The sequence below is a fragment of the Anser brachyrhynchus genome (assembly GCF_964034855.1).
Source record: "Anser brachyrhynchus genome assembly, chromosome: 2".
NCBI lineage: Eukaryota > Metazoa > Chordata > Aves > Anseriformes > Anatidae > Anser > Anser brachyrhynchus.
Window position 1 is genome coordinate 152,709,679 of NC_137695.1, and position 13,480 is coordinate 152,723,158.

Sequence of the window (13,480 nt, forward strand, 5' to 3'; positions counted from 1 at the left end):
AGTGTGATCAATTGGGAGCCACACATCTAGCTAGCTCTCTTTACAGGTAACACTTCAGGAACTCAGAGTTTCACATATAATATTTAATACATTGCATTGCCACCTACTCTGTATTGGAAAAGGTTCCGTACTTCATTCTCCTTCTGCCACCAGTCAGACAAGCAAATTAAACTTTAATAACTCAGACTTTATTTAAATATGGTTTTATAAAACCATTTACTTTGTAGAAACACTACCAATCCTAAAAATAAAATCTATCAAAATTGCCCTAATCCGTAAAAACATTATCACTGCAAACACTACTAATGCCAAAAGCAAAGCATAAAAACTATGTAGTGGTGTAATTAGAATGTCTTTTTTTTTGCTGGTTTCAGTGAAGTTCTTATAAAGTGTCTTTGACTTAAGGACAATTAATGGCCTAAAAATAACCAAGCATCTATACATTGATTATATTATAAACTATTACTGGTCATCAACTACATATATATCATACAAGAACTTTTCTTACACACATGAGGATTTTGTACTATTAACATCTTTAATTCTTAGGTGAAATTTACTCTCCAACTACTTATGGCCATAGTTTTGAAAAGTATTTGGGATTTTGGAGGCAATTTGAAGATTCTTGCTCCAAGACATCTGCAAGACACCAACTTTTCTGACAGCACTGCTCAGCACTTTCTGAATTTCTGAAAAAACCATAATCATTCCAATCTATTTTTGCTGTCCCGCTGACAGCTGTCTTCCTAGTGAGCAGAGCTGTCACTGAGAACTCTCGCTCAAGAAGAGACTGGGAAAAAAATCTACCAGGAGCTACTGGATGGTTTGGGGGCTGAATTGGCACGAACTCTGCTCTGCTTTCAGGGCTGGTTAATGTCATCAGTTTGCATCCACTTTGCCTCCTGCCAAAATGAACAATGACAGAGCAAATTCCTTATCACAGGCCCCGAGGATCTGATCTCTGCAGTCTACTCTTGGTAGACTTCTATCATCAACTGAATTTGGCTGCTCATAAAATACTGCAATTACCACCTGTTTATAGAATCAACCATATACATATGAGGTTGGAAAAATACACTACAAAATAAGTATTAAGAAAATTTTAACTGGCAACTGATGATAAAGATAAAATATATTCCAACGAAGTGCCCGTGAAAGGTTTTCTTTACTTGTGGTTGAGCAAGCCATGCAGTCATTCCAATAAAACTACTGTTTTGTTGTTGTTGTTTGTTTTTTATTGTTGAAAGATAAAAATTAATTGCTACAATAGATTTATACAAAGTAGTGGTGAGCAGTTGCATATTATTCATCAATTTAGCCTTTGGTTTTGACGTGTACCATATATTTCCTTATCTATTTTTCTCTATGTACACTAAAATTATGGGAAATTAAACATTTTAAATGCAACTGTATCCTTCTTATACAGGTATAAAAGCAACATAATTTTCTGCCATTTCTACCTTATACTGCTCTTGGGATAAATTAATTCATTCGGTATTTTATACCTTTTTCTTTTCCTTTCAAAATCCTTGAAAACACTTCATACTCAGACTGTTTAATGCTTACTAATCATTTCTGTTACCCTTCTGAACCTCCACTGGCATTTTAAACTAAGGCAATTTCTGCTGCTTGCTCCAGACACTGAACCTTTCATTGTACTTTTATGTGAATTTGAAATCTAATTAGAAAACATGTAACTGCAATTGCCAAATTACTAGCACAATTCACATTTTCTTATTATTGGTCGTGGAACAGAATGCTGCTGCCTCACATTTTACATACTTTGAGAGTTACGGTTCTAAAAGTTGTGCATATGTTATGAATATCACTTAAAAAAATAATAAAACTCAGGTAACCTTGGACACAGAGTTCTGGGCATATGTGGATCAATGTATGCACGAACTTTAGCTTCAGAAGATTTATAAGATGTTCTGAGTAAACCTGGCCAGTGCACTTAAATGTGTTTGAGATGAGTGGAAGTAAAATTGAACAGTTTGGCTATAAATTAGCAATACAGCAATTTAATGTGCATTTAATTCAACTTCATAATCTTTTTGGATAGTTTGATTATCACTCTAGATGTGGTCAAAGGACGAAGTCTGTCTTTCACTGACAATGAATGAATCATAGAATGTCTCGGGTTGGAAGGGACCTTAAAATCACCTCATTCCAACCCCCCTGCCATGGGCAATGATGCCACCCACTAGATCAGGTTGGCCAGGGCCCCACTCAGCCTGGTCTTGAATGCTTCCAGGGATGGGGCATCCACATCTTCTCTGGACAACCTGTTCCTGTCCCTCATCACCCTCTGAGTGAAGAATTTCCTCCTAACAGCTAATCTAAATCTCCCCCTTTTTAGTTTAAAACTATTCCCCTGGTCATATCATTATCAGTAAAAAGTTGCTCTCCATCTTTTTTATAAGCCCCCCTTAGGTATTGAAAGGCTGTGATGCGGTCCCCCCAGAGCATTCTCTTCTCCAACCTGAACATCCCCCGCTCTCTCAGCCTTTCTCCATAGGGGAGGTGCTCCAGCCCCCTGATCATCTTTGTAGCCCTCCTCTGGAACTGCTCTAACAGATTCACATACATCTTGTGCTGGGGGCCCCAGCCCTGGACGCAGCACTCCAGGTAGGGCCTCACAAGGGCACAGCTGAGAGGCACAATCACCTCCCTCCCCTGCTGGCCACCCCTCTGGTGATGCAGCCCATGACACAGTTGGCTTTCTGGGCTGCAAGCACGTACTGCTTGCTCATGTCATCCACCAGAACCCCCAAGTCTTTCTCTGCAGGGCTGCTCTCAGTGAGTTCTTCTCCCAGTCTGTACTTCTGCCTGGGATTGCCCTGACCCAGGTGCAGCACCTTACACTTGGATTTTTTGAACCTCATTAGGTTTACGTGGACCCACTTCTCATGCTTGTCCAGGTCCCTGTGCATGGCATCCCTTCCTTCTGTTGTACCACTCAGCTTGGTGTCATCTGCTAATTTGCTGAGGGTGCAGTCGATCCCACTATCTAGAAGGGTGGCTGGATGCTCTTCTAATGTCCTTACTGAAATGAAAAAAAAAAATGTACTCTACAATTACATTTGTAATCCATTACATAATACATAATAAAACTCAGAGAGACCAGTACATACATATTTACAGACTACAGCTGTTTGCTCTGTTTTGAAATTGAATTAGGAAAACAGTTTTAAACAACAGCACTACAAGAAGGCTAAGGGCTTTATTGAACATTAGTTACTACATGGTTTATACAAAAATGTCATAAAACATATCATCTCTCTTCTAATAAACCGCAATCCCAACATTGTATTTACTTTATGATTTTGGCTTTATATGTCTACTTGATATTCACAGATGTTTTGTGACCCAATAAAACTGGAAGAAAAACATTTTAAAAACCCTCAGAGAACAAAAGATATTCATCACAGACATGGGAGATGTAACGTCTGACAACTGGAACTGTCATTTTAAGTTGTTTTAATGCTTTTTAAAACAAAAGAAGAAGAGAGTAATCAGGGCATGTCACTCACAGTGTTACATTTAAAATTGTGAGAGGTGGCTGAATGAGTACCAGCCGATCTTGCTGTTTGTCGCATTCAGACAACTACTAAGGACTAGTAGCTGCACTATTTGTCACATCTTCCTGAAACCATATGGCATTACAAGTACATTGGAGCCTGCACTCCCTTATGTACAGCTAATAGAAAAATCAGACAGAAATAGCTTGAATGAGGCACTTCAATAAAGAGATCAGGCTGCCTGTACCTGGTTGTTGGAAGAACAATCTTTGAACTTGAAGGTACATCTGATATGATGAGTTCAGGTCATGATCATTCACTCCTGTTTTTGGCAGATGAAAAATTTGTAAGAACTTTCTTTTACACTTTAATATACAAATTTATTGAAGGCAGACTCTTAACGTTTTCTTATTATGGTCATAATGTTCAGCACCGTAAGTTCAAAACCATAAGCCGCATTTCAGAAATCATATAAACAAATAAAAAGGACCCTTTAAACTCCACCAGTTTGTCCCACATTGTGCTTTTTTTCTTGACAATTTCTCAAAATTTACTTATTTTGGATACAGCTAAAAGCTGTGCGGCATGAGACATCTCACCTGCCATTTGGCATTTTAGGCATTATTTCCAGTTAACACGTTACTGATCCTGATCCTGCTTCTATTATTGGTTGAAAAGAAGGAAAATGAATTCAAGCACCGTATAAAAAAGTTTTTCTTCAGGATATGTAACATGAGCAGACCTGAAATCAGTGAAATATGTAATAACATTTTAGCTGATACACGAACACGGAGAACACCTTATATTCAGCTACCCAACTGACAGCTGGACTGGCATTTCTTTTTCTACAAGTAACAGAAAAAAGTTATTTAGTACTTCGCCTTGCCTCTCTATCAAGTCAAGCATCAAACGTGAAATTCTCTAGCCAGTAATGCTATTTCAAGGAGAATGGATTAAGAGATTATGCTGCCTTAGATCTGCAGCAGTTTTATGTAATTTCCATTTGGGCTATTCGTTATTGTGTGTCTGGATACATCTGAACACTGGTCTTCACTGCACCGTGGATGTACAGCTTGTTGGGCCTGGCTCCCTCCTGTCTTCCAGCAGTGATTAATAAGAGGCACAAACACTTAAACCAAACATGACAGCCGGGCCAAGGATCAACTTTTCTGCCAAACTTTGACCTCACTTATTCCCATCTAAACACGCTACCACCCTTCACACAGGACACCACCTTTCCTCATGCAACCTCAAGCCTCAGGCCCACAACCACGCCAAAAACTAGGTTTCAGCGGCAGCACTGCCAAAAAAACCTCTCAGTCAGAGCCTCGCCCTCAAGGTTACAGCTCATCCTGGCCCCCAAGGAGGGCGGGCGGGCCCCGCGAAGCCGCAGAGCCCATTGCCCCCCTAGCCTCCACCCCCTAAGATGGCGGCCATCGCCACCTCCCCCTAAGATGGCCGCCACCACCCCCCCCCTTCCCCCGAGTGGAGAGGCGTAGTCACGTGACACGGACAGAGCATGGAGGTGCCTGCAGGGCGTGGGCGGGGCCTCGCTGTGGGGCGGGGACAGGTGTCCCGCTAGCCCCGCCCCCTTGGCTCCGGGCCGTGGCGAGCCTTTGCCGCAAAGAGTACTGGGAGTTGTGGTCCCTGGCCGCCCCTTTGCCGAGGCTTCGCACTCCTTAGGCGGCTCCTGGACGCAGGGCTTCCGAGCTGTCCCAGGGGAATTTCTTCCCCTGCCCCGATCCCTCCGTAGCTGCTCCCGTGGAGGAAGCGATGGGCAGAGAGAGGAGGGCAGGGCGGCCAAAAGGACTACAACTCCCGGCGTGCATCGCGTCCCGAGCAACTTAATGCGGGGGGGCGGGGTGGGGGGGTGAAAATGGCGGCGGCTAAAGTGAGGCGGAGAGGTGGCTGAGGTGAGTCGGGGGAGCTGCGGAGCGGCCGTTTACCCCGCTGCCACCTCCTGGGTCTGTGCTTCTCGTCCCTTCCCTCTCGCCGCGTCTGGGAGCGGGGAGGCAGCGGCCGGGGGGGCTGTGGAGAGGAGGCGGGGAGGGGCTGTGGGGGGCTGTGAGGGGATCTGGGGGGCTCTGAGGAGATCTGGGGGGCTCTGAGGGGCTGTGGGGACTCGGGGGTAGTGCCTGGGGAAGGACTGGGAGAGGAGAAACCACCGCGACACCCCCTCAGCCTGTCCTCCTGCGGGCCCCCCGCAGTGCTGCTTGCCCCCTCAGGGGGACCCCCGGCTCCAGGAGGTCTTCTGTGAGACGATCCTGCGTTTAAAGAAAAAATACAAAAAACCTTGCTGTCAGTAGTCTTGGATGTGCCCAAATATCCCTGTGCTATCAGTCTGCTGGCAGGGAAGGTGTGGGGTAGGGTGGGTTTGAGTTTTTCCCTTGGTGATCTCCTTCAGGTGGCCCATAACACATCTCGATGAGCATTAATTAAACCCATGTAACTAACTGTACAATAGAACTACGCTGCCACAGCATTCTTAAAGAGCTTCATCTTTTACTCCAAAGCTGTTACATGCTTTGCTGCTGCTGTCAGGGCCTCTGTCATAGTAGTGCCTGGCAGATTATGGTCATTTTAATGGACAGTCATTACTAGATGGATTTACCAGACTCCTATAATTACCAGTAAGTGCGCCACATGGAGCCATACTTAAGATAATTGAGCTGCAGGTTCCCAAATCCTGTTACTGAGCGCTAATTATATTACAACTTCTTTCTTTAAGCTTAATACATCTAGGGAAGTATCCCATAGTACTTCGAGCTGAGATACTAGGAAGACAAAAGCCTTGAGTGGATTATGAGATCTCTGTGGTTTGTTGGAGAATTAGTGGAAAAGCCTGCGGCTGAGAATCGAGGTTATAATTTCTGTACCAAAATCAAGTTAGCTAGCCCACATTATACCTTGTAAAGCTACAACAGATGTTTGCTCTGCAAATTGTATAGGAAAGGTAAGACCAGAGTAACATTCAAGGCTTTGGCAAGGCATGGGCAATCTACTTCCCGAAGTAATGTAATGTACTTAAAATCATTTGAAATGTTTTCTTGAGTAACTTTAGTATTCAAGACGTCTTGCCAAAAGACTCATGGATGGATGCTTTTAAAAATGTTGGTAAAATTTTCCTGAGCAGTTGGCAATTTGACTTAAAATCTTGACTGTAGTGCCTTGATGCTTGTAAATGCTTATGCACAAGTTTTGTGCGAGCTTGTTAATAATGCTTATAATATTTTTCTAAAACATGTTGTTAGAATGGGATTCATTTCCGATTCATGGGAAAAAAAAAAAAAAGAGAATTGGAATGTAGCTTGTAATTAATATTTAATTACAAGGTAACTGTTTGAGTTGGGCATCATGTTATGAAAATGTTTGCAGTTAATGATGAACATTAACATCTCTCTGTTTCTGACCCAGACTCGTTTAGGAGAGAAGAACAAACAAATTTTATATTAAATATAAGTGGAGGGAGACATTGCAATATTAATCAGATTCATCAGTTGAACTTCAAGTATAATGAAAGGGAACTGCGCTTCTAATTATGGAATCTAAATTGTAAAAAGTACAGGACAGAAACAGCTTTTGTTGTTATCAGCGACTTAATTGCACAGCCTAATTCCGTAATGAAATAATACTTGTAAAATTACTGTGGTATTTTTAAATGACTTTGAAGATCTTGTTTTTGATATGTAGAAGCAGATCATGTGCTTTTTAGTTGAAAAAGGAAAAAGTGTTTATCTGATGGATTTTTAAGCCACTGCTGGCAACATATGTACCAAGGCATAGGAATGATGCTTTTAATTTTGTAAATGAAATGGATATTGGGTTAAATTAGCCGTTGAGAAAGGAGGGAAAGTATTACTCAGGAACACTTATTTAATGTCTCTTGTCCCGAAACCATATGCTCAAGACTGAATTCTGTAAGGTAAGGCAGGACAAATATCCTTTTAGATATGCCTATTTGAGTGAGCTCTTGTGGGTGAAATAACAGGGTTGCTGCTTTAATACAGCCAGGTTCATGTGTGGCGTTGCTTCTCTTCCTGAGAAAGCTAATTCAAAATAAAGTTAGGTACGTTTATGGAATTGAACTGGGCTATGTAAATCCACCTCAAATTGCATTTTTGGGAGTTCTGGAAATTGTACTTGGAGCCTAACTGTCTACGTTTAAGAATGAGCATGTGACATCTTAATGTTGCATCTCATTGGCCATTTGCCTATCCACAAAAGTAAACTTTTTGATCAATTTTTCAAATAGAGAACAAGAGTGGGTGGGGAAACAAGTGATATAAAAATTTAATGTGCAGTGTGTTTTAAAATTTTCAGCTCATGCCTGCCCAGCCTGCATTGCCTGACTCTCAGAGATGCTTGAACTTGCATTCTCCTTTGTCTTAATTTGCAGGAATGGATGGGTGCCCAGCTGACAATGTCATTTTGAATACTCAAAGTCAAGTTAATTATTTATAGTGTTACATAACCAAGTTATGTAATGGTGGACTTACCAAAAGAAAATACAGTACCCTCCCTAGGTATGCCAATTGCTGCTTCTTTACCTGAAGCTTAAGGATATATTATATTTTTGGAAATACAGATCTGATTGTGTTGGACTCAGAAGATAACTTGGCTATTAATACTTTTTCTTCCCTCATCCAGCACTTGTGCATATGAATTTAATTTTAAAAAACAATCTTTATTAAATCAGATTTGGCATGGAACTTTTTTTTTTTCTCTCCACTGAATAGAGCCATATACTTTTAAATTACTGTTACAATCTTCCGTAGTGAAATACAGGTTTTCTGTCTTAGATATTTTACAGAGATATATTTTTTTCTTAAGCCAAACAGGAAAAAGGTGCTTATTCTTCTGTTTGGATTTTAGTGCTGTTTATGGAATCTTGGGATAATAAGAAATAGTTTCAGCTTCTAAATTGTTCTTTAATTTTGGATCCCAGGTTATTTAAAGTAACAACAGTAAGTCAAAGGTAAGCACACGGGGGAGAAGGTGATCAGGAACAATCAGTAGAACAAAGTGTATTTTTACTCCTGTGATAGCGCTGCTTCAATCTACTAGAACAGTGGATTTCCTTATCCTTGCCAAATTGTTCATGACCTCTTTAAAACTGAACTGAAAGTGTTTGTTAAGAAAAATAACCCTTATATGTCACACAAGTATTGATCTGCCTTTTAATATACAATGTACTTACATATAAATACATTGTACTTAATTTTTAATTGTTTAGAGTTACTATTATCCTTCGGAAAGCAAAGTAACTTGTAATCCTTGGCAGAAAACTAGAGATGCCTCCTAGTTACCTCTTTTGAAAATCCAGGAGTTGGTTGCATCGTGTATATTGTATGGGTACGTAGCCTTAACTTGCCTCCGGTGGTCAGTATAATATCACAGAATGATGTAGACACGTTAAACGCTATTCCCTATTTAGGAAAACTAAAATATGGTTGCCTTATTGTGGTTTGCCATATCTTTTTTAAATTTTAGTTGAGTTCTAGTTCAAAAAATTCTGATTTTTTCCCCTCTCTTGATCTGTAAAATCTAATTCAGTGACAAAACAGCAAATCAAACTCATAGTGAGAGGCTTCTTATTTTATTTTAGTTCTGTTCTACCATGTCTGTTGCAGGAGCTACCAGCACCAGTGGACTGAACTTTGCTCTACGACTAATCAGTCTGTGATTCAACACTTTGTTGAGAGGAAATTGTGGACTCTGTTCTGCATTTAAACATCAGAGTACCTCCATATTGAATTCTTTGGTCCTGTTACAGGTCATAAAGTAGTTAAAAAACAGTGAACTATTTAAAAACAGAACCAACAATTTTCTCTTTGAACAGCTGTCTGAAATGTTTAAGCAACTATGTAGTAAATTCTACATTAATATCTTCTGAAGTTAGTTGACTGACTTAGCAGCAACAGTGATATTGTACTAGCATAGTGTTTTGAGTTCCTGATCACTAGTGACAGTCAGCAAAACGCTGAGTCTCTGTCACTTGACTCCCATGAACCTCTTATCAGGCTTTTTGCATTTTTATGTAGTTCTAATATTTCAGTAAATCTGTCTTCTGTAATCTCTCAGCTAAATTTTGAACTGCACTCTAATTCTGCTTTTCCAGGTTTCTGCGTAACATCACAATCCACATATTTCTGCTTATCAAATTATGCTGCTTCTCCCTCTATCCTTGGAGAGGGACATTCAGCCTGATAATAGGACAGGATATTTTAAATAAATTACTTTGAAGCACTGTTTTTAATCACGGTTGCTGTCAGCAAATTGGAACCTTTTATTGAAATAAGTATGCAATCAGAGTCGAATTTATTTTTAGTAACGATGAACGTTGCTTTGGTGTATGAACATTTAAACATACTTGTGACCAAAAGAAATGTTTGTTCCAACATTGTCAGTGCCTTCAGTAATTATCTTTGTTATATACACATATAAACAAATATTAGTTGTATTTTTTTCCTTGTGCATTCTTTTTTTTGAAAACAGCAGCAGTCTGTTTAACTGAGATTTTTTTTTTTATTTATTTATGAAAAGGTATATTTGCAAGAAGGATTGTATTTCGTGGTTAATAAAACCCAAACATGCTGGTTTAACAAAAAAAAAATGATTTGCATTTTAATAATAATTACTTCATTATATTAGGATATGTTTATCCCTGAAAAAGATTGTTGTAAATTTGAGTTAATTGTGTAAAAATATGTAATCGCATCTAAAATATACTGGGCAGCCTTTGTTTACGGTAGCTTGCTCTCTGGTCTAAGATCTATCTATCTCTTTTTAATACTGGGAGAAAAGTGTGATAGGAAGTCCCACATGGATTTTTAGCATAGCTTTTCTTTGTATAAAACAGAAACCTTTCAGAGCCCTTTTAATGAAGTAGTCCTGTCGCTTCCATTTGAAGTAGAAGTATCCTGTAAGGCAGTTCACCATTCAGCACCATAAACAGTGACAGCGTGAAAGGTCATCGCAATAAACACAAGGAAAATGTTTAATTGGGCATCAGAAGTAAGAACTCAACGACAGATTTCAATAACAGATTTCGAGAGCTGGAAAAACCTACATGTAGTCTGGTGAGATGAAATGATATCTGGATTTCTGTGGTAACAGCCTCTGTGATGTTGGAGCTAAGGAATGTGACTTGGCTCATTTTTCATAAGTTTCTACATATGCCTGGATGTAAATTGTCTAAAGATATTATCTTGACTTACATTTCTGTTTTCTTTATAGCTTATATTTTGTGCAATTGAAGACAGATTCCTGATTAACAATGCCTGCTAGTAAGTATTGTTGCCTTCAGTACCTTTGGATAATGTTTAGGGGTGGCTAAAATTCTAACAGAATTAACACAGGGGGAAGAAGGGGTTGGGAACAAACAACAACTGATGATCACTTGCAGTCATTTTAAAAATATTTAAGATATTCATATTACCCAGCCTCAACCTCTGTAGATCTCAGTGTGTTTTTTCTAAAGAAACCTCGTAGAGACTCTGATTTTTCCTTTTCAGTTAGATGTGCACAGTTTAACATTGATGAATTTTATGATTTAAAGTATGTTCTGAAATACTTGTACTTGGAAAGATATTTCAGTATAGCAATAACTATCTTTGGTAAATTGCAGTTATTGTTTATAGTAGGTAGAATTGCTGTTTAGGATATAAAGTGATGAGACAAAAATTTTAACATTTCAACAAATCAAATGAGATTTTTGAAGCAGATGTTTCTAAGAATCAAATTTTTCTTTACCATGAAGAGTAGCAACTTTCACTAATAAAATGAAATACTAATAATTTTTTTCTAGCTTTTTGTATTGTATACTTAGAAAAATCCTGTGTGGTCTCTAGCAAAATTACTAACATCAGTCTTTGGATAAGGCAAACTGCTTTATCATCAGAATAAAGAGTTCTTCATAAATTTACAGCACAATGGTATTGAGTGTACTTTAATTATAGGTTTGTAATGAGTTTCCCAAGTGCTTAATTTCATTGGGAAACGTTTGAGGATTTTATTTAGCTGATTTAAGATTTGTGATAAGCTGTGACTACTGGATACTTAAATATCTTACAGTAATTGTTGTGTTACATGGTCACACCTCTGTGAATGTCTAATCTGTAAGTGTGATCATATTTTGATATGTAGTACAGTTTGAACCACTGTCATGTGAAATACTTTAAGTATTTAGGGTTCTTTTAATTTTCCATTAAAAAAACTTTAAATTATTCTTCTACATGTACATAAACTCATGTCTAAGAATAGTGGTAAATATTAATGTATGTTTTATGTATATATTCAGGTTTGAAAGCGCTGGCATAGTGTTCAAAGTGTACTGTGGTCAAGTGATTGCAATATCATGAACTGTTGCTGCGTTTCAGTTGCAGTTTTTAGTACTAATAAGGCCTCTATCATGATAGTCATTTTTGCTGGGAACGTTTTTTTTTTTTTTTAAGCAATTGAACTGTGGAAGAGTAAAATCTTTTTTCTACACCAGGTATGTTTATGTTGAGGGTCATTTTTAACACTATTTAACCTAATGCATGTAGGTAACTACAGGTTCAGGTGGAACTTAAATGAGACCAAAACAACTTTATCTGTAGTGAGGTGTTCAGAACTATCCAGCCATTTATTTCTCTTCCGTGTGTATTAGATCATTTTTTTGAGTTTATTAGTAAAGATAAGGCAATATAACATGCCTGTATATTGCAGTTCTTATGAAGTAACAGTACTTTAGTAATAATCCACAAAAAATGTGACAGTATTAGATTCTGTAACGCAAGCAAGCATTACTTTCTTGCTAGTTGTACTTTATACTGATGTGCAGAGACAGCCCTCAACTTTACTTTTTGCTATGTGGAAGGGAAGGCGCAGTCTACTAATTCAGGCTTCCTAATAGATTCCACAGAGTTCTTTTCAGAGCATATTGAGGAAACATTGGTTGGTACTGTGGAGAGTTAACTTTGAAATCTGTAAACCTTGACTGTAAAGGTGGGAACTACCACTTGGACTTCTCTCATCCCACACATCAACAAGTTCATTGAGCATCTTTAAGAACAGAACATGGAAAAGGCTGTGCAATATTTTCCAGAAATGTTTTCTGTTGCGCTAGAATGAGTTCTAATGGAAGTTAAATAGTAGGATATTCTTACAAGGAAAGCTTGATGGAGTTTTCAGATCATCCTGACCTGTCTTCCAGTGTTGTTCTACTTGCTTTCCTGAGTCTATATCAGTTCCTTGTAATAGTTTTACAGCTTTTTCAAGTATGCTGTTGAAGGAACATGAAGGTGTGGAAGTGGTGGTTTGGAAAGTCGGGAAAAGCCAGGACGCTGGTGTTAAGGAAAAACTGCACAAAGAGACTTTTCAGGGACTTTCACTCTTCCTGGAGACACTTTAAAAGTCAGTCAGTAGTTATTATACTTTTCATTTCCCTCAATATTAACTGTCCAAAAAATATGCACAAAGTCCAAGATAGTCATAACTGGGGTGTTTTATTGAGAGGAGAGAGAGATGAGCATAGGTAGTTAAACAAAGGTAGTGTTCTTTCATTTAACCTCATTTCTAATGTTTTCTGGTCTCTCCAATAGCTAGCTGTTTGTTACGTATTTTTTTTATTGATATTGCTGCTAATCAATCCCACCTAAGAATATGGAGTTGTAGTGCTGCATTGAACCCTTAGTAAAATAAGTTTTTTGTCTCAATACAGTAATATTTTGCTCATAAAGACAAAATTTTTAATCTGTCCTTTTAATCTTCAGATGTAAAAGAGCTTGGCTTCGGCTAGCCAAGGCATGGCTTCTGTATTGACATGTAGTTTGTAGAGCTATAGTGTAATGCTGTAAATGCAACAATTGTAGGGAGCTTGCCAAAGCAGTGCTTTTGTAAATATTTGTTTAAAAAAAAATGTAGCTATAACAATTTTCAATAATCTGTACAGATAATTTCAGTTAACTTGTTGCAGA

The 13,480-nt window shown here is 38.6% G+C and overlaps 2 protein-coding genes across 5 annotated transcripts in view; one reads left to right on the top strand and one right to left on the bottom strand.

Annotated features, from left to right (window-relative positions):
• Positions 1-354: 354 nt before the first annotated feature.
• On the bottom strand, positions 355-5,218 carry LOC308190456 (uncharacterized protein). The gene is made up of 4 exons (XM_080581847.1): positions 4,756-5,218; positions 4,121-4,263; positions 3,769-3,843; positions 355-3,046 (listed from the first exon to the last, which is right to left on the bottom strand). Exons 2-4 carry the CDS (start codon positions 4,125-4,127, stop codon positions 2,664-2,666), a joined length of 465 nt encoding a protein of 154 aa, XP_080437973.1. The 5' UTR covers positions 4,128-4,263; positions 4,756-5,218; the 3' UTR covers positions 355-2,663.
• Positions 5,219-5,358: 140 nt separating this feature from the next.
• Positions 5,359-13,480, top strand: part of EFR3A (EFR3 homolog A) — an 83,257-nt gene continuing 75,135 nt past the window's right edge. For 2 of the 4 annotated variants that reach the window (XM_080581839.1, XM_080581842.1), the window contains exons 1-2: positions 5,372-5,434; positions 10,758-10,807. Coding sequence is in view for 2 of the 4 variants with exons in the window: in XM_080581841.1 (XP_080437967.1) it covers positions 10,798-10,807 (10 nt within the window). In the remaining 2 variants the exon portion in view is untranslated. Of the gene's footprint in view, positions 5,435-10,757; positions 10,808-13,480 lie in introns of all 4 variants that reach the window. The other 2 variants (XM_080581841.1, XM_080581840.1) reach the window with 2 other exon arrangements.

What these genes read in the sequence shown, in the direction of transcription:
- LOC308190456 (XM_080581847.1), bottom strand. An exon ending in ATTGTTCTTCCAACAACCAG is followed by an intron (nt 3,047 to 3,768) that starts GTACAGGCAGCC and finishes TTTTCATTTCAG; the next exon opens with TAAGGACATTAGAAGAGCAT.